This window comes from Choloepus didactylus, chromosome 3, assembly GCF_015220235.1.
Source record: "Choloepus didactylus isolate mChoDid1 chromosome 3, mChoDid1.pri, whole genome shotgun sequence".
NCBI lineage: Eukaryota > Metazoa > Chordata > Mammalia > Pilosa > Megalonychidae > Choloepus > Choloepus didactylus.
The window spans coordinates 170,739,555-170,765,115 of record NC_051309.1 but is presented as its reverse complement, the minus strand read 5'-3'; the positions used below and the strand labels follow the sequence as shown (position 1 = coordinate 170,765,115).

Genomic DNA, 25,561 nt, shown 5'->3' with positions numbered 1-25,561 from the left:
AGGTCCATCAATAGTAATGACAATGTTGAACTACACCTGAGCCCTGTGCTCTTAGAACACTGGGATGACTAAGATTTATATTGTGCTGGTTTGGAGCTGCTATGTACCCAAATCCATTCTTGTGGGTGCAGACCTATTGTGGGTGGGACCTTTTGATTAGGTTGTTTCAATTTAGTTGTGAACCAGCCCACACAAGGTGGGTCTTAATCCTTTACTGGAGTCCTTCATGAGAGGATAAAGAATAGAAAAGCCGAGAGAGCTTAGAGAGAGAGAAACACACTGGAAATGCTAAGAGACAACCCACAGACACTCAGAGAGGAAGCCACTGGAATCAGAAGCTGAAGGCAACAAAACCTGAGATCAAAGCACCAGTAGATGCTGGCCATGTGCCTTGCTATCTGACAGAGGAACCCTGGATGTGAATGGCCTTTCTTCAGAGAAGGTATCCTCTTGTTGATGCCTTGATTTGGACATTTTCACAGTTTAAAATTGTAACTTGTAACTTAATAAATCTCAATTGTTTAAAGCCATCCCATATTTAGTACATTGCATTTCAGCAGCTTTAGCAAACCGAAACATATATGAAGGTCAAGAACAAGCAAAACCATTCTAAAGTGATAAAAGTCAGAACAGTGTTTGACATTTTGGACAAGTGTGTTTTGACTGGGATATGGCATGTGGAAAATTTCTGGAGTACTAATAACATTTTGTAACTTGATCTGAGTGGTGAACACACTGGTGCATACAAATGTAAGAAGCCACTAAATTATGTGTTAAGATTTATATACTTTGCTGAATGTTAATTATACCACAAATTTTTAAAAATGGGAATAATACCTGAGTAGAAAACTTTATGAACAATAGTATATAACAGACCATAAAATTTTCTATAAAAAAGAACAGTAGATACTAATTATTATCGACAAATACATACACACATGCCTTGTGCAGTTAAAATCACAACATTAGTCATGTTCCATTTCTAAGGCTGGGTACATGGGTGTTTTGTTTTACTTGGTTTTTAATTATCAGCATATTACTTTGAGACTTCCAAAACCACATACAAAAGGCATGATTTCCATTTCATCTGAAAGAAAAAAAGTACGTAGCTTCCCTAACTTGAGATGCATGGTGGTTTGGAGCTATGTACCCCAGAAAAAAACACCATCTTAAACTTAATTCTTTTCCATTGTAAGCAAGTAGGATCTTTTGATGAGGTTACTTCAGTTAAGGTTGGCCCAATTCAATGAGGTTGCTCTTAATCCTATTACTAGAATCCTTTATAAGCCAAATGAAATTCAGACTGAGTGAAAGAAAGCCACAGAGGGAGCAGCCATAAGCCTGAAGTCAGCGGAACAATGAAGCGAAGGGAGAGTTCAGGAGAGCACCACGTGCACTGCCACATGACAGAAAAGCTGACCAAGGATCACCAGCAACCAGCCTCAGAACACCACAGTCTTCAGAGAGCAACCACTGCCTTGATGGCACCGTGACTTTGGACTCCTCTTAGCCTTGAAACAATGATCCAATAAATTCTAATTGTTTAAGCCAATTGATTGCATGACATTTTCTTTGGGAGCCAATAAACTAAATCGAGAGGCACCATTAGTGATTAAGCACACCAATGCTGGAGCCAGACTGCCTGGCTTTGAAACAATGGTTTAACACTAACTAAATAGTGCGGCTTTGGACACTTAATCTCTGTACTTCAGTTAGTTGATTTGTAAACAGGGATAATAATCTGAGCAAGTAAGTCTTCATAACAGGCCTGTTTTCAGAAATGAATTAGGTAATATATGCAAAGAGTTTAGGTAATATATACAAATAGCAGCTAACACTTAGTGTGATATAATTACCAATTCATAGTTAACCTATCTGTTTTGCATGCAGAGGAAGAGAAATCTATGTTAAAAAGAAAGACAACTAGTCAGAAAAAAAGTTGTGAAATCAAAACTAATTGTAAGTCTTCAATACATAATTCAGTTAAGCAAATATGTAGACTATCCTGATTTCTTAAATATATACATATTGTAAATTAATACATCCTATTTTCTAAATCAGTACTCTGTCTATTATACTATAAATTTTATGGTACCAATTTAATTAAAAAGAGAGTATATTCCTTGTTACTATAATCCAAAAATTTAAAACAAGATACTAAGAAAGGCTGTACAAGAAATTGAGAACTGAAACAAATAATTTAAGTGTCATGGGCCTTTAGAGTAAAACATTCCAAGAGACACTAGACAGCCTTTGGATAAAGTGACTTGCTATTGTTAAGGAATTTAATGAGTCAAGGCCTAAAAAAGGCCACTAATAATCTTTAGAACGTGTTTCTGCTTTAACTACTCTTTGCAGCTTTTCTTTGCAAAACTTATTATGTGTAAAATTACTATAACATAGAGACAAGGAATCTATCTCTTTTGAATTATATCTTCATTTAAATATCCATAGGCATGCAACTGATCAATGATATGTATACGGGACAAAAATCTCACTACAAGATACAGAGGCAACAGCTATGAACGTCATTCTGAGAGGTGAAGTGCATCCTTATAATCTGTGATACACAGATTGTGAAACATAAGATTTTTCACTCCCTATGAACCAGCCTTTGGAAACCAGTGTAACATTTTATTGAATGAGCTACAAGCTGGAGGAATCAATTATGAATTTTTTCTCCACCATCCTCCAAATCTGCTCTGTATTTGGGTGAAATCTCCAGCAGATCTCATAACATTTTGAGTCACTTTCAGATAATATAAAGCCCCCCATGGCACTTTCAGATCCACTAAAATTCTCATTTCATAATTAAGATGTACAGTACTGAGTAATAACCAAAACTATGAGCTTGATGAAAAAGTGATACCTCCTCCCTCTCCAGCCAGGCCTTCCTCAGACAAGGAAGTTCACAGAGGGCTTGACATGACTGGCTTTTGCTCTGTTCCCCTGCCTTGCTAGTTTACAATATCTTTGTGGATTTCTCAAAATCCCCTCTACAGGAACCTCTAATTTCAATTACTATGAAATAGCCATCTGTGGCTAGTCTCCAGCTGGCAACTCCTGATTCTAACTTCAGCCCCAATTATTCTGCAGTCCACCACAAACCCAACCCCCACTCCACAGATTCACAGTTGAGATTCCACCACCTTCTTGAGCTCTTTTGGGCAAAGTTCATATGTTTTAAACTCCAGGGCAGAATACACACTCGCTCACCTGCTCTCTCCACATCTGAGTCACAGTAACTACTCAGGCATTCTTTTCCCTGACATCTTGAAAATATGGTTCCATCCCACTGCAGGCCTCTTCTCTTTGCACCAATGTCTGTAGCCAATAAGTACAGCCATGCCTTTGACTTCTCCAATGGGAGTCAGACACCATTCCAACAAGAGCCCCTCAAAGTGTAGGTTCAAGGATAAGGAAAATCATTTTTCTCTCATGCCTATAGTGGGAAGCATACAGCACTTGTTTAATTGTCTATTTTCTGTCTCCTACTGGTATTAAACTTCTTAAGGACAGGGATTTTATTTTGTTGACAGCTGTATCTCCAGAACATAGAACAGGGCCTGGTACATGGTAGATGCTCAGTAAGTAATAACTGAATGAACTAAATGAGTCCTTTTATAACATGAGATGACAAGTAATCAGTAAGTCAGTTAAAGGTCAGAAAAAGATTTCTGTTTCTTCTAAGTTGGAACCTTGATTAAGGATTCCAAAATCCTAAAATATAAAATTACAAGTGCACTCAAAATACTAATGGTTTGGTCTTTTATTTAGAGCTATGTATAGGACTACTCCTTTCATTCCATTGATAATCAAGAACTGACCACACATCCTCAATTTGATAGGCAAGAAAATGCACAGTATTGCCAGAAATAACCTAAAGAAGGACTTACTCTTTATCATGGATGTTTTAATTATAGTGTCAAATGTCAATATACATTTTTCATATGATTCGTATTCTAGCCAACTGAATTTGTATCGGCACTGCCAAAGTTCTAGTTCCCTAACCATGTGATGCTAAGTATTACTGTAGTCTGAAAAATCTTGACTCATCTGAATCAAAAAAAGCACATCCAGGTTTACAGAAATGATTTATATTTCTGGCAATTACAAATAGTGCTTTTATGAACATTCTTATACATGTCTCGTAAACATGAATATGCACGAAAGGCACGGTCACAGGTTATATGGAATGTCAGTGTTATAAATACTGCCAAATGGTTTAGCAAATGCTTCTGCCAAGTTAAACTTTTACCACCAATATGAGAGTTGTAGCTGTCCACATGATCATGAAGAGTTGGTATTTTCCTTCTTTTTCATTTTAGCTACTCTAGGGGATATGTAATACTATCATGCTGTGATTTTAATTTGCATTTCCTTGATGACTAAAGAGTTGACCTCCTTTTCATATGTTCATTGGCCATTTGGCTATCCTCTCTTCATCATTTTCAATTAGGTTGTATGTCTTTTTCTTAATGATTTCCAAAAGTTCTTTATATATTTTGAATATGAGTCTTTCTTGATATTGATTTGGAAACAACCTAAATGTCTTTCAATAGTAGGATAGAAAAAAAATAGAAAAATAAAATGTGACACGTTCATGTAATGTAATACAATAAGTGAATTACTCTCACATTTAACATTGTAGATTAATCTCATAGCTATAAGAAGAAGCCAGTCATAAAAATATATACTGGTTTATTCCATTTATATGCAGTTCAGAAAAAGTCAATCTTAATCCTCTGTATGGTAATTTTGGGAGAAGGCAGTGAGTAATTGAGAGGGGACATGAAGGGACTGCTAAGGTTTTGGTAATGTTCTATTTCTAGATGCAGGTGCTGGTTACATGGTTACACGTAAATATTTATTAAGTTATATTCTTATGATTTGTGCACTTTTCTGTATGCATATTATACTTGAAAATACTTAAAAACAAATATACACAAAACAACTTTTGTGTTTAGTTATGTATGTATATATACCTATATATGTATATAAAATATATGTACACACACATACACATATATATACAGAGAGGGATATAAACTGTGCAAAGCAACTAAAAGATATTGATTTCATTGATTAGTTAAGACTAAAATTCTCTATTTAATATCCTATATGAGACAGTAAATAATATACCTAAATTTGTTACAGTGGTTTAAAAGATAATTCATTTTTCTATCTCTGAATAATGAGTCTATCGCATTTTATACTTTGAAAGCAGAGACAGCAGGAACCATGTGTTTTGAACTTCACTTCCTTTTTAGGTATGACTTTATAGATCTCATTGTGAAGACATACAGTATGAAGAGCGAATAAATCTTTTCCTGTTTCTTGGCAACAGTAGCTCAGAATGAGCTCTTATTCACAAAACTAATGGTAACTAACATCCAATTTGAATGCTATTAATCAAACTAATGGCTAGTTTTTATGTAGTGGAACATATGTCCATGAACAGGAAGATGGTAAGACTGGGTGCTAAGTAAGTTACATTCTGTTATTTAGAAAGAACTTCAATGAGTTTTAAATTTCAGCAACGGTCTATAATTAAATCCAATATATTGCTTGAAAATGATAAAAATATACAAAGTGTGACAATCAAGCTAAAGAAATGTGTTCTTATTGGTGAGGGTAATAACTAAGTAAATATAAACAGTGGCAAATGTAATAAAAAGACTTGGACTTGTAACTAGAAGACCTAAGTTTTAGTCCCAGCTCTGTCACTAGGCAGCTGGCTGTATCCTTAAGGAAGCAACTTTACCTCTTGTGACCTCAGTTTTCTAATCTTCCAAATAAACAGAATGGAATGGCATGTGCTGCATGACCCATAATTAGCCTAACACCTACCTGGATTAGATATTAGCTACTACTGACTAAATTTGTGACCTTAGGAAAACTATACAAACAATCTCCACATACAAGTTCTTCAAATGTAAAGGGTAAATAACACTCCCTGCTGTACAGATTCATCATGAGGATTAAATGATGCATCATATGTCAAGTATCTGGTACCCACTGTCACAAAGAGGTGTGCCACAAATGTTATTTTCACCTCGGCCTTAACATTCTACATCTGAGAAGAAAGCTGTGTGTAATAAGGTAACTTAGATACTTTTCCCATGATTAAGTTTTTAATCTGTAAAAATTAGCTGGAGCAATGATAGAAGAATGAGACCAGAAATATGAAATACGTGAAATTCCTTTGAACTCCTGAAAGAAAATTCTATTATTACAAATACATGTAATCCACTCTGTTTAACCTTTACATTTTAGAGAATGCTTTTGTATACAACTTCAAATTATACTATCAGAGAAGCCCTGTGAAATAGGTAGAAATTATAATTTTCATTTTGCATATGTGAAAATTTAAGTTTGGAGAGGTAAAATGATTGCATATTCAAGTCACAAATTTATTAAGTGAAGGATTCTAGAAGAGAATAACTGTTTTCTCACTCAAGACAACACTATTTTCACATGTAAAAATTCCAGAAAAAACTTTTCCTCCAATTACCCTGAGAAATTTATAAAAACATATTTTTAATGCCTTCATTTTACAGACCACATCACTAAGGCCTAAAGAGATTTGTCTGAGGATACACAATAAGGTAGTGACAGAGCGAAATAGAAACAAATTCTTCTCCTGAATTTCAAAGCCAATCCTTTCTCCTCTCTATTAATTCAACCCATTTCACCTTAAAATTATCATTATTATTAATGTTTTTCTTTACAATTTAATTATGATTGTTTTACTAGAAGCTATGACTAGAAGCATAAATACATCTGAGAGTCATTCAGCATCACATACTGGGTGACAGCTCTCTGTGCCAGGTGCCAGGAATTCAAAAATGAAACCATGTTCCAACCACAAACTCTGTGGGGAGATGGACATGTAGACAGACTTGTTCATTGAAATACAAATATACAGGTCCCTGGCAGAGGTAATAAAGAAAGGGCTCTGAGAGAACAAAAAATCACCTAACTGCCTGAAGGATTTCATAGAGTATCTGACTTTTGAGCTGGAGCAAGAAGGATAAGGAGAGATCTGTCAGACAAACTCAAGGAGGCAGTTTCAGCATATACAACAGAAGAGACAAAGGGTTCTGGCTATCCAGGAACACTGAGAGTTCACCATGGCAGCTGAAGATGCTGGATATGGGGAACAGAATTGAAAAGAGAAGAGGCTGGCCATAACCCAGAGAAGTAAACAATTGAAATATATATTGAGGACTGCAAACCTGTTGACACTATAGCACAGCATTCTCAAAATGTGGTCCGTTCAGCCCTTAAGGTTCCCAAGATCCTTTGGGGGGTGGTCTACAGAATGAAAGTTATTTTCATCATCATAATAATATATTATTTACTTTATTTTCATTGTGTTGACATTTTCACTGATGGTGCAAAAGTAATAGTGGGTAAAACAGCTGGTGACTTGGCACAAGCCAAGACATCAGCACTAAAATGTACTAATAGTGTATTCTTCACCAACACATATTAGTCAGTAAAAAATAAGCATACCAACATAAAAACACAAAACAAGTATTCCTTAAGTATGTTCTTAAAGAAGTATTAAATAAAAACAATTTTATTAAATTCTGAAACTTGAATCCACATCTTATTAACATTCTGTGTGAAAAGATGGAAAGCATACATAAAGTACGTCTGCTGCACCCAAAACTACGGTGACTGTCTCAAGAAAAAACACTTGGGTGAATGCTAGCTGAACTAGACACTTTTCATGGAATACCATTTTTATTTGTAAGAATGACTGATAGAAACACTATGGTAATTTAGTCTTGGATATCTGGCAGAATTTTTTTCAAAAGTGAACAAAGAGAGCTTGTATCTTTAAGAAAAACAACTGAAAGGTTTCTTTGGCCAGTGATTAAATCTGAGCCTTTGAACAAAAATGAGAATTTCAGAATGCTTGAATTCACCACCATGAACTTGAAAACTTCCCAATATCAGTAGTGATAATAACAGATGTGAATTTTTGATATTGCATAGTTAAATGCAACATTTGGAAGATCTGCAAACCCCAGCAAACCAATATTTTCCAAATGTCCAATGTATGATGTTAAATAAGCATGTCTGGGAAAAAGAGCCATTCAAAGTGCAAGGCAGACTAATGGATTTTAACACAACAGAGAACAAAATGTTCACTGAGGTGGTTTCAGATTTCACATGGCAACTAATTTTAAGGAACTACCACTTGTTGAGTTTTGGCATGACATTAAAGAATATTCACAATCATCTGAGGCGGCTATTAAAATACCTCTCCCTTTTCCAATTATATGTCTAAAGTCAGACTTTCTTCTTATCCTTCAACCAAGGCAACATATCACAACAGACTAAATGTAGAAGCAGATATGAGAATTCAGCATAAGCTAAAATTCTTTAAATCCTTGAAAATGTTCAAGACTATAAATGGGTTCTGAGAGTAACAGTTTGAGAATAAACCACTTTTCTCCAGTATGAAGTAAAATAGAAAGATAGGATAGAGTTCTGGAATTTAGATAAGTAATTGCAAAAACAAATTCAATATGAAATGATTACAGCCTGACAAAGATCAAAACAGTGGAGATGGGGAGAATATGCCAGATCCAAGAGTCACATCTGAGCAAAAATGAACAGGATGAATAACTGATGAGATGAACAGATGAAAGGGCATGAATGAATTTAAGATAACTCAGATGTTTCTCATTAATAAGGCTAGGTGAAGAACTGGGGAATGCACATGGTGATGCTGGTTTGATATGTTGGATACATTAACTCTGATGATTCAATGTTTCATCTGAGCTATAATGTCCAGTAGAAAGTTGAAAATAAGTACCTGAAGCTCAGGGGAATAGTTACACATAGCGATAAAGATGTGTGAGCATCTACAGATGCAGGTGGAAATTACTTAGAGGAAAATTGATGAGTAGCTAAAAAGCTAAAAAGACCAAGGATGAATATCTGTTAAAATCTAATATTTCAGGAAAGATTTAAAAAAGAAGTAGCCAGTGAAGGTAGCTAATAAATTGCAGCCAGAAGATACAGAAAAATAACCAAGAGGCAGCAAAATTCTGGAAGCCAAAGTTGGGGTGGATGGAGTGGGGGGATTGTTTCAGGATACAGAAAGTAGTCAGTGGTCCTTATCAAGTTATATAAGGACTCAAATTAAAGTCACTAGATGTGTTTAAAAGGAACAAAATACATGTTTTCATAAAAAGTCATTTTCAATAGAATGGTGATATAAGAAGTCAAATTTAATAGAATGACTAAATGGTAAATCTTGCTTAATTTAAAGAAATTCTAGTAAAGGAAAGTATTTACAGTTTTGTTGGAGAGTTAAAAATTTATTCATGGTATAGAAAATAAAAGACATCCTATAAAGAGTATTAAATCTAATCAAGTGTCAAAACACAGTATGGATATGGACAAAAAAGGATTCTGGGAGATCAGGAAGACGGGAGTTAGTACTAGCTCAGATCATAGTCATAGGCTAATGAAATCCTTGGGATGAAAAGTTTGAAATTCTCTAATTTAACTTTCCAGTGATGCTTGATTTCTCTCTACATGTCCCCTACACAAGCGGTGTTCAATCACTCTGGCAACAAAGCCTCCCAAGGAAACACATTTTCTCTTTAGATAGTTCTATTATATCTTTTAAAATTGAACTCTTCTTCCATGATCTCTCCTTGGTCTTGGTTCTATTCTTTGAGGTCATACAGAGGATGTCTAGTTTATTTTATATTACCACTTCTCAAATATCGTCAGATGATTATTCTTCTATTTTTCAAAGAAAACAACCACAGTACCCTCAATAAAACAATATGTAACAGTCTTTCAAGTTCCTTCAAATCCTGTTCATAATTCTCTGAACAAATTCCCTTATAATTCTAACCTTCATAAACTATGGCAACCAGAAAGTAACACAATGTTCTAGTTAATGTATAACCGCTATGAGATTAACACTTATTTCTTTCTAAACATTGTATTTCTATCAATGTCCAAGACCTCAAGGAATTATACAAAGTGTGCTATTACTTCATATTAATTTATTCTCAACTGATACTTCTAATTATTAAAAAAGGCAAGGTAATATCTGAAATGAGTCCTGAAGGACTGATAAGATCTGGATGTATTAGCAGGAAGTTGTCATTCTTAACATTAACCTGCCTAAGCACAAACAATGACAAGGGAAAGTTAGGCACTGAGGACAGATCAGCTTTGTAAAATGAGAATGCCTCACATAAAAGTTTGGAAAGAAAGTAGAACCAAATCAGAGAGGCCCTTAAAAGTCAGGGGAAATAATTTGTACTGTTTCCATGAAGCAAAAAGGAGACACAGTGGTTCTTCAGCATAGGAATAGGAAGATGAAATGGAAACAGTATGTTAAGATGGACTACAATGAGCAGAGAAAAAAAAATAAATAAATAAAAAAAAAAAAAACCCTGCTCTAACAAAGTTGAGAGTGATGGTGGAAGGAAATGTAGATGAATAAAAACTTGAACATAACAAATATCATTTTAAGAGAAAGAAATGCAGGATCCATTTAAGTGTCATGTTTGAGTACCTGGAATAATGAGGTTTCCAATTTCAAAACCTGGAAAATTATTTGGAAAGAAAAGATCATGAATTCAAAGGATTGCAAAATAATAGCATGTCATTAAAGTGGAATTGTTCAATGGGTAACAGGAAATTATGTGACTAAAAATCAGTTAAAAATTAGATCTAGATATGTTATAGTAATAACAATATAGACCATTTTAAGTGTACCCATTTTATAGATTATCCATATCCTTTTCCAATCAGCCTTTCCTCTTTGGCCAATATGTTTATCTTCAACATTTCCACTAGAAAGTAAGAAATCAGAAGCTAACTAAACATCAATCCAATCAATTAATAGTAGGTAAAAGAATAAGAATAGGAAGGAGATGGCTAAAATAATACTTAGACACATTTAATGGTTTTGATTATTTATGATATTCCTATCCACTCACCACAGAGAAACGAGGTGTACACATGCTATCATTAAATGACACCTTTCAGAAGGAGACAAAACACTTTCTCATAACCACCATCCATTGGTAAAGGAGTTTTTAATATTTAGGTGTTTATTTCATATTGAGTTGATTTTTATACATAACGTGAGGTAGGGATCCACCTTTATTCTATTGCATATGGACATACATTATATATCCATGTGTGGACGAGACTATTCTTTCCCCATTAAGTGGACTTGGCACAATTGTCAAAAATATACTGGCCAAAGGACAAATACTGTGTGGTATCACTGGTATGAAATAATTAGTATAAGCAAATTCTTGGAGCCAGAAAGTATAACTGGTTCCCAGAGACCAGGATGGGGTAGGGTATGGGGAGTTAATGCTTAATTTTACAGAGTTTCTATTTGGAGTGATGGAAATATTTTGGTAAAGAATGGTGGTAACAGTAAGCACAACACTGTGAATATAATTAACACCAATGAATTGTATACTTGAAATTAGTTAAGTTGGGAACTTTTATGTTATATATGTGTTATCACAATCAAAAACCCACCTTTACATGCGCACTTTTTTTTTAATTTCGTGGAAAAAATAACTACTAAGAAGAAGTCATATTGTTTCCCATCAAGCACATAGACCCAGATTAAAAAATTTAAAGTTCTCTATGTCATGATTTTAAAACTAGAATGCCAACAGTCTGAAGGAAAGGTAATTTGGAAGACAGGATGAATGCATCCTAAAATGATCATACTGTAATATAAATAATAGCAACCATGATCAAGTATCAATTAAGGTTTGTTATTATTCTCCCCCATACCGAAGATGCAAGTGTGGGCCAAAAGTGGGAGATAGGAGGAAAGATTTCAAATGATATTTAGAAACATATTGGTTGTACTGATATGTAAGCTATATGTATTTACATGTACTTATAAGATATATGTATTCATATGCTTGTATATGTAAGCTTGTATTTATTATATTGTAAACTATCAGTGTCTACTTATTGTAAACTATCAGATTCTTAAAACTCAAAAAGTCTGCCACAAAAGGCAGAAGGCTGACTAGCTCAGTATGTGTCAAAGGGTTACAGCCTAGACAAATTCAATATTTAAAGGGTTATACATCTATTATGAGCAAAAACAGGAATGACAAGTAATGTTGCTTTGTTTTGTTTCATTTTTTGTTGAGATAATTCTATTTTGCTTTGTTTTCATCATTGCTATTTTATCAAAAATTCTGAAAGCAGATTTGAGTATATTCTGGTTTCATACATAATATACAAGAGCAATCCATATACCTATGCCTTCTTTTTATAAATTACGGCAAACATGAATTAGATCATTTATATTTGTCATCCTTCAATCATTATTTCTTGAAAAGAATATTAGCTTGACATATTTCTTCCCACTGGTTTAAGTAAGAAAAAAAAAAAAGGGTTTTCTGGGTTTAAGATATGCAAAAAAATTGATCATTATTGAAACAGAAGAAATTCTGTTACTGATGGCTTTTAAACCCTTATTAACAAAAAAACACGATATATTCATTTTATATGGTAGAGCATTTCAAGAATATGAACCAAAACTGAAGTCAGATCTATTTATATCTGGATAGAGATTTTAGTTTTAAAATTATTCTCTCTGTATTATTCTGCTATTGGATGATTAGGAACAATACATTAGAAGCACAGAATCTGAAAAATTCCACAACTTGCAACAACCTTAAACATTGCCACCTATTCAATGCTCAAACTAAACTTCCTCTAAAATATGCCTGCCTGCCAAGTAATTACTTCACATGCCTGAGTGCCTCCAGTCTCAGTGAACTCCATTATCTCCCTTCCCAGCCAATTATATTTAGGCAGAACTCTACTGGAGCCAGAAACATCCCTCCCCATAGCTCTTACTCATTAGTCCTGGTTTTAACTCTTGCTGTCAAGCCACAAAGTCTACTTTCTCATTAACATCACAGTTTTTCAAAAATTTGAAGACAACTTTCAAGTTCCTTCAACTCTTCGTAATATGACATGATTTTAATTATCTCAACTCTTCTTATTTCTCTCATCAGAAAATATTCTCACCAGCAAAGTATGGAAATCTCTGTAGCCCTTGCTTTAAATACTATAATTTTATTATGTAAAGTAATATAATTAACAAAGATTGATAAAAGAAAAACACTAATTTCATTCTCAACTAATTATACATCTATGTTCTTTCATATCATGGTTACAATATTATTTAATATTTTTTCCAAACGTGCTTTTCCCATCCTATACCTGCACAAGTGATTTCTGGACAAATTGCAATTTATATTTTAATCTTACGAGATTTAGCCCTTCAACATCATACTGGATCCTAATTCTGTCTTATATATACACTCTATGTCCCAATATCCCATTGTCCTCAATTTGGATGAGTATTTCCTCTGTATAGTCTTAGTTTAGTCATTGATAAAATGTTGAACATGATGAGGCCAAAATCTCACCAGGAAACATCTTCCAGGTTGAAAATGTTCCACTAATTACCTGGTTGCTAATTCACCTAGTTTTCCTGTGTTTCCTTATGTTGACAATTTCTATACATATTGTCCAAATGGATCATGTAAGTTATTTTCAAATACCTTAATAAAATCCAGATACAGTGACTTGTAAGGGATAACCAAAGTTCCTTAGGTTTTTATTCATTCTTTAAACAAATTTTTCTTATATGTATATTTTGTGCCAGACATTATGTTGGTGTCTGGTGACTGAGTCAAATAAGACACTGCTCTCAAGGAGCTTACAATCTAGTGGGGAAAGCAGACAATTACAACCAATGATTACCATATAGTGTTATTAATATGATAGGCAATTAGGGAACCATGGCACCACACAGTATGATTTTCTAAATTAGACTGTCTAGACTACCAGGATTAGGAAAGGTTTCCTAAGGGAGAAAACTGTGTTAAGTTTGAGGTAACTGTGGGACAGTCAGATTGAAATGTTGGGTGTATGGGTGTGGCGCTTATCAGACAGATCTGAAATGGACATATTGAGTTAGGAGCCAACAGTGAATAAATGGCAGTTATGGCCATGGATTTGAACAAGACCACTTGGCAGGAGTTAAAGAAAGAACGGGGTGGATGGGCATTTTAGAAAAAGGGAAGAACGCCTGCAGAGGTGTGAAAGAGAAAATGTGAAATGAGATTTACTTATTTGTGGAATGGATGGAGGGGACTAGGATGGGGAAGATACTGCCAGACATATCAGAGCACAGTTCAGCAAGACCATTGTGTGCTCAGCTAAGAAATCAGAACCTTATCCAGAAAGCTATGGACCTCTTAATGGGCTTTAAGCATTGGAATGATGGATTTAAGATTTAAAATACACTCCGAAGTCACTGCTGAATATGAGTTGAAGGGAGGGAGACAAGAAGCAGAGAGACCAATTAACAGTCCACTGCAGGGGAGGTGGAGGGAGGAGGTGGTAAATAAAGCAGTGTCCATAGGAATGACAATGAAAGACACATTCCAGAGATGGTAAACACTCTGAATTTACATGTCTTGGTGATGAATGAATTTCACAAGCTAAGGTAGAAAGAGAAGTCTAGGGTGACCCCAAGGTTTTTAGCTTAGATGGCAAGGGAAGTCGTGATGTCTTTTGCTAAGAAAGGGAACTCTATCAGGAGGGGAGGAGTTCTGAATGGGTTTTATCATTTTGGGTTGAATTTGAGCTCATTATGGGATAGCCAAATTGAAAAGCTGGATGTATGGTTGGGCTGCTCTTCAGAGAGGTATGGGCTGGACACACAGACTTAGTCAACAATGAATAAATAGTAGTTACAGGCACGGATTTTTTCAAGATCATACAAGCACAATGTATAGAAAATCAGAGAAGAGACCAATAGATTAAGTCAAAGTTAAACTCAAGCTATAAAATAAATAGATGATTGTGTCCAAGGACTTATATAAAATATTTTTTTTCCATTTTAAAGTTTATTTCTTATTTATTAATACATTAAATTTCTTATAAGGTTCAAAATCAATTTGGTACGTAGTTTATCAACCTGCTACAGTTGTTTTACTTACACGTCAAAAATATAGTCAATAATAGCACAAATTTATAGTTTTTTTGGAATCTCAAGACAATGAATTTTTTAAAACTGTAGAGAGCCAGGAAATGCTTATGATATGACTCAAGCTCAACATCAAAATTATATGCTAGACTGTCAAGCAACCCAAGCCTTTTATTTCTCCTACATTTAACATTTTTCATCTTATTTATAGTCTTTGGGGGAAAAATGCTGTACCAGTAAAACTTGATTTCATTCATGTTTGCTATACTTATAATGCACATTAACTCCCCCACTGCCTTATCAATTCAATTCAAAAAAAGTTTTAAATAAATGAAAATGTTACTAGCCAAGAATTTCACCATTTTGAAAAGTATTATGGTAGTCTTTCCCTAACTTCTGAGTTCTGGAATCTCAATTATTCTTTTTAATCAAGATGAATACTTAATCAAGGTACATAAGATGAGCAAACTGAATCATTCTCTAAGATACAAATAGTTTGCATATTCTTTCACAGCACAATATTATATCAGAGCTTCTTACTCTGGATGTCCCAAGAAATTTTATATAATGGGTCCAATCACAGACAGGGAAAACCCATGCCTTCTGAAGTTCATAATTCAGTGATAATCAAATCAGAATAATTCTCAATAAAATAAAAATATATACAAATCAAATTCTCCAAGGTACACCTACCTCTCCTTTAAAGAAGCTAGATTTTTTGCATCATCATTAATGTAACTATTGTTATCTTATCTAAGCTTTACCTACTTTCATAAATAAAAAAAATAAAATACATTCTAACTATGATAGAAAATTTCACAGATAAAATTTCAATGAAATATTCATACTAAAATAGGTGATATGGGTTTAAAGGTATATGTTGGGCTTTCCAATTGAAGACTTGCATGCTCACCAAAACAGAACTTTTATTGTTTCACTCTTAAATGAACTTAAGCAAAAACTCTGTTTTAAAAATGATAGACACCATACATATATATACACAGTCAGTTTGGATATAAGGCAATTGAACTGAAAAGGGATAGAACATTCTCTAAGACTCTAGTAAGATAAACTGTAATTATAAAACTTGCTGTTCCCATCTTCAGAACTCTGCTTCCTGACATTTGATGGGGGAGAAAGAGGACATGAGCCTATCGGTATCCTCATACAGAGAAATCTGCCTGATCAAAGAAGGCCTGACTCTACACATAGAATCACCATGAATAAAAGACATGAACACCAGCTTTCAACACTCATAAAAGGTTAATATAAAGAAGATCTGAATCAAGAATATGTACCCTTTTATTTGGGGAAGAGTAAGGCTCAACAATGCCCTGTTACCTTAAAAATGCTAATCTCATGGCTGTGGCACAAAAAGAGTAAGAGGAAAGAGCTGTAATAGCTGCATATTGTGTTTGTTCCTGAACCCACCCTATCAGGTACCTGATACCCCACTGGCAACTAGCCAAGAAGGGCCACATGAATATAACCCAGAGCAAGCATGTCATACACCCAAAAATTTGTCTCTGACATCAGATTGAACAACACTAGAATAAACAGGACTATTAAACCTGAATATCAAGAAATATCCCTTAATACAGAGCTTTATTGAATGCTAGATTTTATGTGGATCATGATAATGTCTCCAGACTTTTAGTCTCACGTATTCATATAAGTATCCAAAATATCATTTCTAATATCCCTTCTTTACAATATATATTGCCCAAAATGTATCCTAATATCTCTCCCAAAACAACTTTAAACTACAATAATCTACATTTAAAAAATGATGATGATGGAAAAATATATTAACCATCATCAATATGGCATTAACAAATCTTAATGTTAAAGTGGCCTGTAAAAACACATTAATTTGACACCAGATTCACTGCACATTTTGCACTGTTACCTCAAAACCTTGCATTTTGTGAGTTATTTATTTATATACTGTTCAATTTCTTTAAGAATTGAATAATACTTAGTATCATTTACCAGTAATATTAACCCTTCCTATTCAAAAACAGAGTCCAAAACACAGAACTTTGTCTCTTAGTTAGATTTGGGTGGCGGGGGGGGGGGGGGGGGAGTTCATTTAGATTTTGTGTTTACAATGAATATCAAATTTAATTACATGCTTTTTGAGAAATGTGCTAAATTCCTAATATAAATCCTTTAAAGAACAAATACTAAAAGAGAAAACTGATATACCATTTGTATTTTTTCTACCATGTAGCAAAATAAACTAAATAGACCTTAAGACCATAGTTCAGTTCTCTGATTTTTTAATGGCTATTCATTTTGAGAGGTATATTTAAAAATCAACTTTTTAAAATGCTATTGCTCAAAACATGGAATCTCAGTATCTAATTAAAGTTGCACAATTAGGATAAGAAACAGTAATTTTTTCTATGTTTGTAAAAGTATAAAATTATAAAAGACTTTGACACAAACAAAACTGTGTCAAACTTTAACACCAGGAATTAACTAAAACATTCTAAACCTCTCTTCACCCACTTTCCACAAATAGGCGAATATTCTCATATGAAAAGTTTTGCTGACATGTATTTTAATAAACCACCTTACTTTTATAAAAAACACAATAACTTATTTCTCCATATAAGAATATAAGGCATGAAGAACGTACGATGGGCACAGATACTGCTTCTTTTTCCCCTTCCCTTTCTTTGAAGACTTCTCTTTAGAACAGGCTTCTTCAACCCACAAGGAAATTAAAATAAAAAAGGCAATGGCCAATAAGAACTTCATCTTGAATACTTAAATTTCAGAAGATCGATCTACAAGAAAGAAAAAGAAAATTTTTACATTGATACAGCAAATGGTAACTATAGACTGTACTTTTAAGCAGTATGATCATCACTACCCAATGGGCAGGAATATTTGTATACCAAATCCTGATTGCTCAAACTTACACGGTTGCAGTTCAACAACATACCTAAGATTTTTTTGTGATTTTAGTAATGAAAGTTACTTTAAATAATGGCTCATAGAAAACAAGACCCCAATGAGGTTTAAAACGTTACTATGCAAAATTTCTGATTCTATAGTTCTATAAAACTGTAAATTTATTTTGAGTTGCACAGTTTAGACACACAGCTGGAAGGGTGTTTAAGCTTTAAAATGCTTATCTCTGGTACATTCTAGATATTTTTTTTTTCTTTTTGACTACATTGTTTGAATTCTGCATGTGTATTTTTTCATAAACAGGAAAACTATTTTAAAGGGAAAAATTCTAAGATTAAAGTCATGACACATAAAGAAAAAAACTAGAATCCAAGAGTTTTACACTCTAAATTCATTATGATTTTATTTATTCACACTAAATTTGCAAACTACCATTTGCTCAAAAAGGTGCATATTAAAGTTAGTTTTTTAAGCTTTCCCACTTAGGCGATACTAACATTTATCATCAAAAAGATTACTCTAGAAATTTTAGGTAACATTATATGTAAAAAAAAACAGTGAGTGTAGTCAAATAATCTCCTTAGCCACATTTTAAGAACGTTTTCCATGTTCCAAATAAGAATTATATTTTTGCCACGAAGTCTGACGCATTAAAAAAAAAAAAAAAAAAACCGTGTCAAATACCACTGGAATATTTAAACCTCTTCTTCATTCTTCATTTCCTAAGCCATAAATTGGTTCTCCTTCATTGTTTTCTGCAAAGTAAGAGACCTGTCATATTCCTCAACACTAACTTAATTCCAATCTCACTCTTATAAATTTGCTTTTCCTATGTCTATTATCACTCCCTTTTTGCCAGGAATTCTTTTTTCTCACTCTTAATCCTTTATACAACCCAGGGAAGCCAAAAGGCCTTCTTGCCTGGTCCTTTAAACTGAAGACAACCGAGGGGGCTTATAAGATCAACAGCAATAGCAGTGGGCTTTCCTCGGCCAAGTTATAGCATTGGACGCTCCCTTCCCCCATCCTACAGCGTCACCTGCTTCCAGACACCTTGGCCCTCAGCAGCAGGTACATCTCCCACCTTCCATCCTTCCCCCAAGGAAAACAGGGCAGCCGTCCTAATGGTTTGAGGGGACCGAGAGAGAAATTCAAGGCTATGTTCTCTGTCTTCACCCCAAATCTCTCAAAGGGAACAGCCGCAGTGACTAGGGGATCTCCACAAAGAAGACAACGCAAGGAACCCTCCCCGCCTATCTTGTTTTCTCTAATTTTCCCCAACCCACTCCATCCCTCCATCCCGAACGTCTGTACGGACGCCACCGCACCCGCGCTGTGGCTGCAGATGTCCCGCGCCCCGCGCCCCTCTCCCGCGGCACGCCGCAGTGCTCCCCGCGCGTCCAGCACCCCAGCCTCGACCTGCTCTCTCCGCAGAGGCGTTTATCCGCGTGCGCGAATCCCCTCCCCCTACTCCTTTCTTGCCCCTCCCTCCTCAATGGAGCCCCCGGCACTTACCCGAAGGCGCCCCCGCCCGCAGTCGCCAGGCGAGGACGCGAAGGTTCCCGGCCGCGCCGGCGGAGGATGTGGGGGGAGCGGCGGCCGCAGAGCGGGGACAGATGTGTCCCCGCCGCCCGCGCGACCGCCGAACTCGGCTGACGCGCCTGCTCGGGCCGCGGAGTCTGCGCCGTGGCGTGCCGTGTCCGGCAGCTGCGAGGACTTCGGGCGGCGCGGCGGGGAGCTGGGATGACGGGTCGGGGGGAGGGAAGAGGTATCCGGACGGAGCGAGGAAGGACGTCACACCACGTTCCCTCCTGGTATTGCACGTGTTTCTGAGCTGTAGGGTACAAAAGTGGGGTTGGGGTCCAAGGAACAGTGTTAGTACAGAAGATAAAAAAAAAGCTTACAAGGAGCCCGGATTGTTTAGGGTCAGCTTTTGATTGCTAGCAACAAAAACCAAAAAGAACGACAGATGACCTTCGTGGACCTAAGTGGACTAAAATCACAGTTTCTGTGATTTCATCATTCATCTAGAATCTTGGCATTTCATATATTCTCTGAGTCTTAATTGCAATTTCTAAAAGCCTGACTTTTCTAAGCAAGCTTGAATTGTTCAAAATTATCAACCACATAGACGTGCAGGTAATATTATTTTAATATGTCACATAATTAACATTTGCATAGTACTTTGCGGTGTTCCAAGTACTTTCAATGGCATTATCTCATTTGGCTCTCACAACAATCCTTTGGGAAAGTTTTACGGCATTATTCCCATGTTATAGATGTAGAAACTGAAGCTCAGGGATACTAAGAGATTTACTTAGGGTTACAAATCTAGAAAGGAATTTAGTAGAAATTAAAAGATGGTGAATTTTACGTTTCTGGGACAGCTATGGTCTGTGCTTTCTGGTAACAAAGCGTTTTCCTTGCTGTTGTCCTTGTTTAATTTAAGAAGAAGCCCTCTTCCTTTGGTCATGCAGCGCTCAGATAGCCTTAGTCTTTCCTAACTTGCATGTATATCTAATTGATTTTTGATTAAGGAAGCACTTGGAGTATGCATTGGTCTCAGGTTGAGCATCAGTTAGCTTTGTATTGTGGACCTACAGATATATCCATTAATAGATTTTTTTTTAACCCATAGAATATGGTAAAGGGGTGACTATTCCCTGTAGGTAACCATGTTCTATAATCTTCACAAGATTTTCTGTTGCCTAAGCTTAGCATTGATCCAATTGTATCAGGCAATGACTTCAGATTTTAAAGATATGTGAAGGATAACTATACTGATAATATAAGTTTTATAAATGTAAGTTTTTGAGACTAGGTCATATGAAGAATGATAAAAGAATTATTTCATGCAACCTAGGGAGTTTAGAAAGTGAAGAAAATCTTAAGCCCAGTTTTTGAGAAATCAAGAGTTTTAGTAAATTGGATGTTCAGATTCCTGTCATGAAACTTTTATTTTATCTTTAGGGATATATTTGGAAGGACTTCTATGCTGAAAATAGCTAAAAGTTGACTTGTTCACCTTCTTTAGTATTATCTGTATCTGTGCCATTATGAATATTATATTGGAGATTTGGGTTATTCTTAAAAGCAGCACATCTAGCTGTTTGGATTTTTTATTTTTTTGGTCCAAAGTTAGGAATTACAGTTGACCTTGAATGACCTCTTCCAGACCTGTGAAACTTAGAATTTGCAACATTTTCTATGAATAAGGTCTGCTTACTTATGTATTATTTTATATTATATTGTGAAAAGGGAACTTTCTAAATGATGAAATGAAATAAGCCATTTTCCCCAATTCTGTCCAGTGTTGGTCCACTTTTCTCTCATTTTTTCTTTATCTACATTCACTCTCTCAGGAATATCATTACCCTGTTAATGATTCTAAAATTTATTTCTACAGACTCTATCTCTTTCTAGAACTGTGGACTCATATATCCAACTGCCTTCTCAACATCTCGATTTACATATTTAATAAGCATTTAAAACAGCATGTCCAAAATTGAACTATTTTTCTTCTCCCCAACATCCACCGTCTTCTCAACTGATAACAACATCATCCTTCCAGATGTTTAGGCCAGAAATCTTTTAGTTATTCTTGACCACATCCAAACTGTGAGGATATCTTTTTATTCTCAAACTGTATCCAGAATCCAGCTACTTTTCACTCTCTTGCTACCAACCTGGACTGAGCCACTATCATCTCATCTAATTGCAGTAACTTCCTGGCTGGTTTTCCTGCCTCCACACAGCAGCCAGAACATGACTTCTGCTCTCTGCCTTGCTCTCTATGCTCCAGTGACACAGGTCTTGCTGTTTCTCCAAGTCAATGCCAGGCATGGCCCTGCCTTAAGTTGTTTGTTCCACTTCTTCCCTCTGCCTAAAATGCTCTCCCTCCAGAGAGCCACATGTCTAACTTTCTCACATCTTCAAGTTTTTTCTCAGATGTCATCTTTCCAAGATTTATTGAACGGTGTTATTTAAAAGTTCAACCTGCCCCCCATTTGAGGGCTTCTGATCCACTTTAGCCTGCTTTTTTTTTCTTTTTTCCACAGTGCTTATTATACTTTATGGCCTTAAGACTGTAACTTTGTAACCAAATAAACCCCCTTTATAAAAGCCAATCCATTTCCTGGTATTTTGCAAACAAAAGCATTAGCGAACCAGAACATATGTTATGCAGTTTACTTATTAATGTATTTATTTCAAAGGCAGAGATTTTTGTATGTTTGTGTCCATTTATGTTGTCCAAGTACCTAGAATAGTGTTGAATGAATGAGTCAATCTTGACTAAGTTACTTAACTTCTTTAAAATTTCAGGTGTCCTTATCAGTAAAATGAAAATGACATGAATGATTATTGTGAGAATTGAACTGATTAATTTATGTTAAATCTCTAGTACATAGAAGGCAGGCCAAAATTAATTATTCTCCATTTAATTTTTTTCCATTTGCTTAAAAGAATGATGGATTTTTAAATAATTGGACTCTATTTATGCCTTTTTCTGCTTTTTTGTTCCTTTATTGTAGACTGATCTTAAACATTAGAAACCATGCTTCCTGTGCAGCCAGCTTCACTTGACCAAACATATATTAATTTTATTACACAGGGTCATTCCACCTAAATAGCTTTTAATTATCTTGTATTAAACTAATAAATCAAACATTGGAAGAGGAGAGATTATTCTTACTAAATGATTTGTTCTCATGACATGAGAATTTTTGCCACCACTGAAATAGCCTTAAAGCATAAGTCTTGAGAATATAAACTCATCCTTTTCCCTTTTTCTCTCTATACAAGTCATATTTAATCTTACAACAGAAGACCCGTGTACAGGATATCCATGGCTTCCTGAGGAGTGAGTTATTAACTGACTTGTGGCAGGGTGAGGGAAGGGTTGCTACTTCTCATTGGGGTGATGTCTGATTTGGGTTTTGTCAGAGTAATATGCCAGATTGACCAAAGAGAAAAGGAATTCCTGGTAAATGGAATAACATTCTTATTGCTATGCGAAGTTTTATTTTGCTGGAACATAAAGAATTAGTAATGTGAGGAAAGGAGAGAGTGACAGAAAATGAAGCCAGAAGAGTTGGCATGGGGCAGATCATGAAGGACCTCATCTACAATGATGATTATTTTATATACTGTACAAAAGCTGTGAACAGTTTTAAGAAAAGGAAATTACATGATCAGATTTGTTTTGTAGAATGATCTTCTGAAGCCATTTGGAGAATCTGATTGGAGAGACCAAACAAGGAGCATGAAGACCCTTGCGGATGTTGCAAAAGTCTGCACACAAAAATATGGACCTGAACATAGGCAAAGTCCTGGGAAAATGAGAGAGGCCAGAGAATATAAGAACTATCAATGAAAGCAAAATCCCCAGGATTGACAATGAGTAGGTGCTGCAGAATGCATAATAGAAAATGGCAGTTTGTGGGTGGTTTGTTTCTCTAGACAAACAGAACTGACAGGATATACATCTATGTAAATATTATGAGATTTGTTGTAGGAATTGGCTCACACAACCAAAGGGATTGGTAAATCCAAATTCTGTAGGTTGGGAAGCAAATTGGGAACCCCAGTAAAGGTTTCAATGGGTTCCCCAGGAGAAGTTGGCTAGCTGAATTAGAGATAGAAATTGTTCTTTCTGATTGCTGAAATCATCAGTTCTCCCTTCAAGGCCTTCAACTGATTGTCTGAGACTTCTCTCATTGCTGAAGGCAGTCTCCTTTGTTGACTGTAGATGTAATCAGCCATAGATGGAATCAACTGACTAATCATTTAAATTAGTAACAGTAACAATCACAGTAACCATCAAGCCAGTGCTTGCTTGACCAAAGAACTGGACACCATAACCTAGCCAAGTTGACACATGAACTTAACCATCACAGATGGCATAACCAGGTATGAGGATGGCTAAAATTTAGGCACAACGGGGTAGTTATTTGTTGCTTGTATATTTTGTTTTGTTTTATTTCAGTTTGGTAGCAGGAAAGGGAATATAAATTGTGGGTAGGAAATTTCAAACAATCACATTCTTACTGTTATCCTGAACTACATTGTGCTTCATTGTCCTTCTGCTACGTTCCCTTGATGGTTTTCTAATCCTGGATGAAGTCAAATGCCTGCTTTCTCTAAAACTGAGTCAATGGAAATATTACCCAACCAAAGAGTTTAAATGACATTTGTAATTGCTAAGCCCTTTATATGCCCAGCAATCTTGCTTTGTTTGCTCTTTTTTTCCATGGTTATTCTATACATTCTCCATTCTTCTCAAATCTGCAAGCATCCCTCTTTATACTGACTCTCAAGAGATAATAAAATAGAAGCCATAGAATGGAAATTCCCCAATGTCCATTCAAAAAACCTACTTACGCTATGAAATTTTTTATACTTCTTCCTTCAAAGTTACAATGAAAACATTTATTCCTCTATGTTTCTTCTATCTAAAATCAATTTAATCACCTCTGCTTTGAATCTTATCACTGCTCATATCTTTAGGGACCAGAGACATCAATCGCCCTCCCTTCTCCCTTTCCTATCTTCTCACATTGTACTGACTCCATCGTTAAACATACTAACGACTTCCTAACATTAAAAAATAAAAAACCTTCTTCTTCCCCAGCCTCCACATTCAGCTTCCCTCTTACTCCTTCACAGCCAAACTTTCAAGTGTTTATTCTGTCTTTGTTTCCTTATTCAACTCTTAACAAACATACTGTAATCTATTGTCTTCCACTTCATCCAAACTGCTCAAACTAGGAGCAACCAGTGAATTCAATATTCTAAAGTCTTTATCTTGTTTAACTTCTCTTCATCTCTTGATACTGTAAACTGTTTCTTCTTTCTTGAAAATTTTTCTTCTTTTGACTTTCTCTACTCTGCTTCTTCAGCTATTTCTTCTCCATCTCATTTGATACGCTCCTTTTCCTCTATCCATTCCTTGAATGCTGCTAGTTCTCAAATTTCTTTTGTAAGCCCTCTGGCTCTTCTCACTCTACATATTCTCTCTGTTCATTTCAGTTACCATCTCTCTACACAGATGACCTCTAAATCTCTTCTAGCCCAGGTTCTCTGGGAATTCCAGAATTGTATAATAACTGCTTCCTAGACATCTCTACTTGGATATCTTACAAGAATTTCAAATAGTAAATATCCAATCTTCCACAAATATTTCCAAACTTCCCATACTCCAGAGTTTAGAATTTCAATAAAAGCATCATTATCTGCCCAATTTTCCAAATAATCTTGTACCAGTTACCACTTTACACACTTCACTTCAGCCCAGTGGCCTGTATTCTCCTCCTCAAACAAGTCAAACCTAGTCCCACTTCTAGGCCTTTATATTTATTGTGCATTTTATCAAGATTGCTGTTTTTAAAGTTCTTCCTACATCTGGAACTTCCTTATCCTTCACCTCAAATGTTAGCTCAGCATTTCCTCATCGCCTATCTAAAATTAGTACATGTCACTCTCTCCTCATATTCCTGTTTGGTCTCTTCATAATCCTTATCACATTTGGTAATTATCTTGTATATGTTTTCTTGTTTGTCTCCTCCACTAAAATGCCAGTTCTCTGAGGGTAGAAAG

At 35.4% G+C, this 25,561-nt stretch overlaps 1 protein-coding gene across 1 annotated transcript in view; it reads right to left on the bottom strand.

The window, feature by feature from the left end:
• GLRB (glycine receptor beta) overlaps positions 1-19,677 on the bottom strand; it is a 90,538-nt gene extending 70,861 nt beyond the window's left edge. The window contains exons 1-2 of the mRNA XM_037830896.1: positions 19,481-19,677; positions 17,688-17,838 (exon numbers count right to left, since the gene is read on the bottom strand). Coding sequence (XP_037686824.1) covers positions 17,688-17,809 — 122 coding nt within the window. The 5' untranslated portion in view covers positions 17,810-17,838; positions 19,481-19,677. The remainder of the gene's footprint in view (positions 1-17,687; positions 17,839-19,480) is intronic.
• Positions 19,678-25,561: the final 5,884 nt, after the last annotated feature.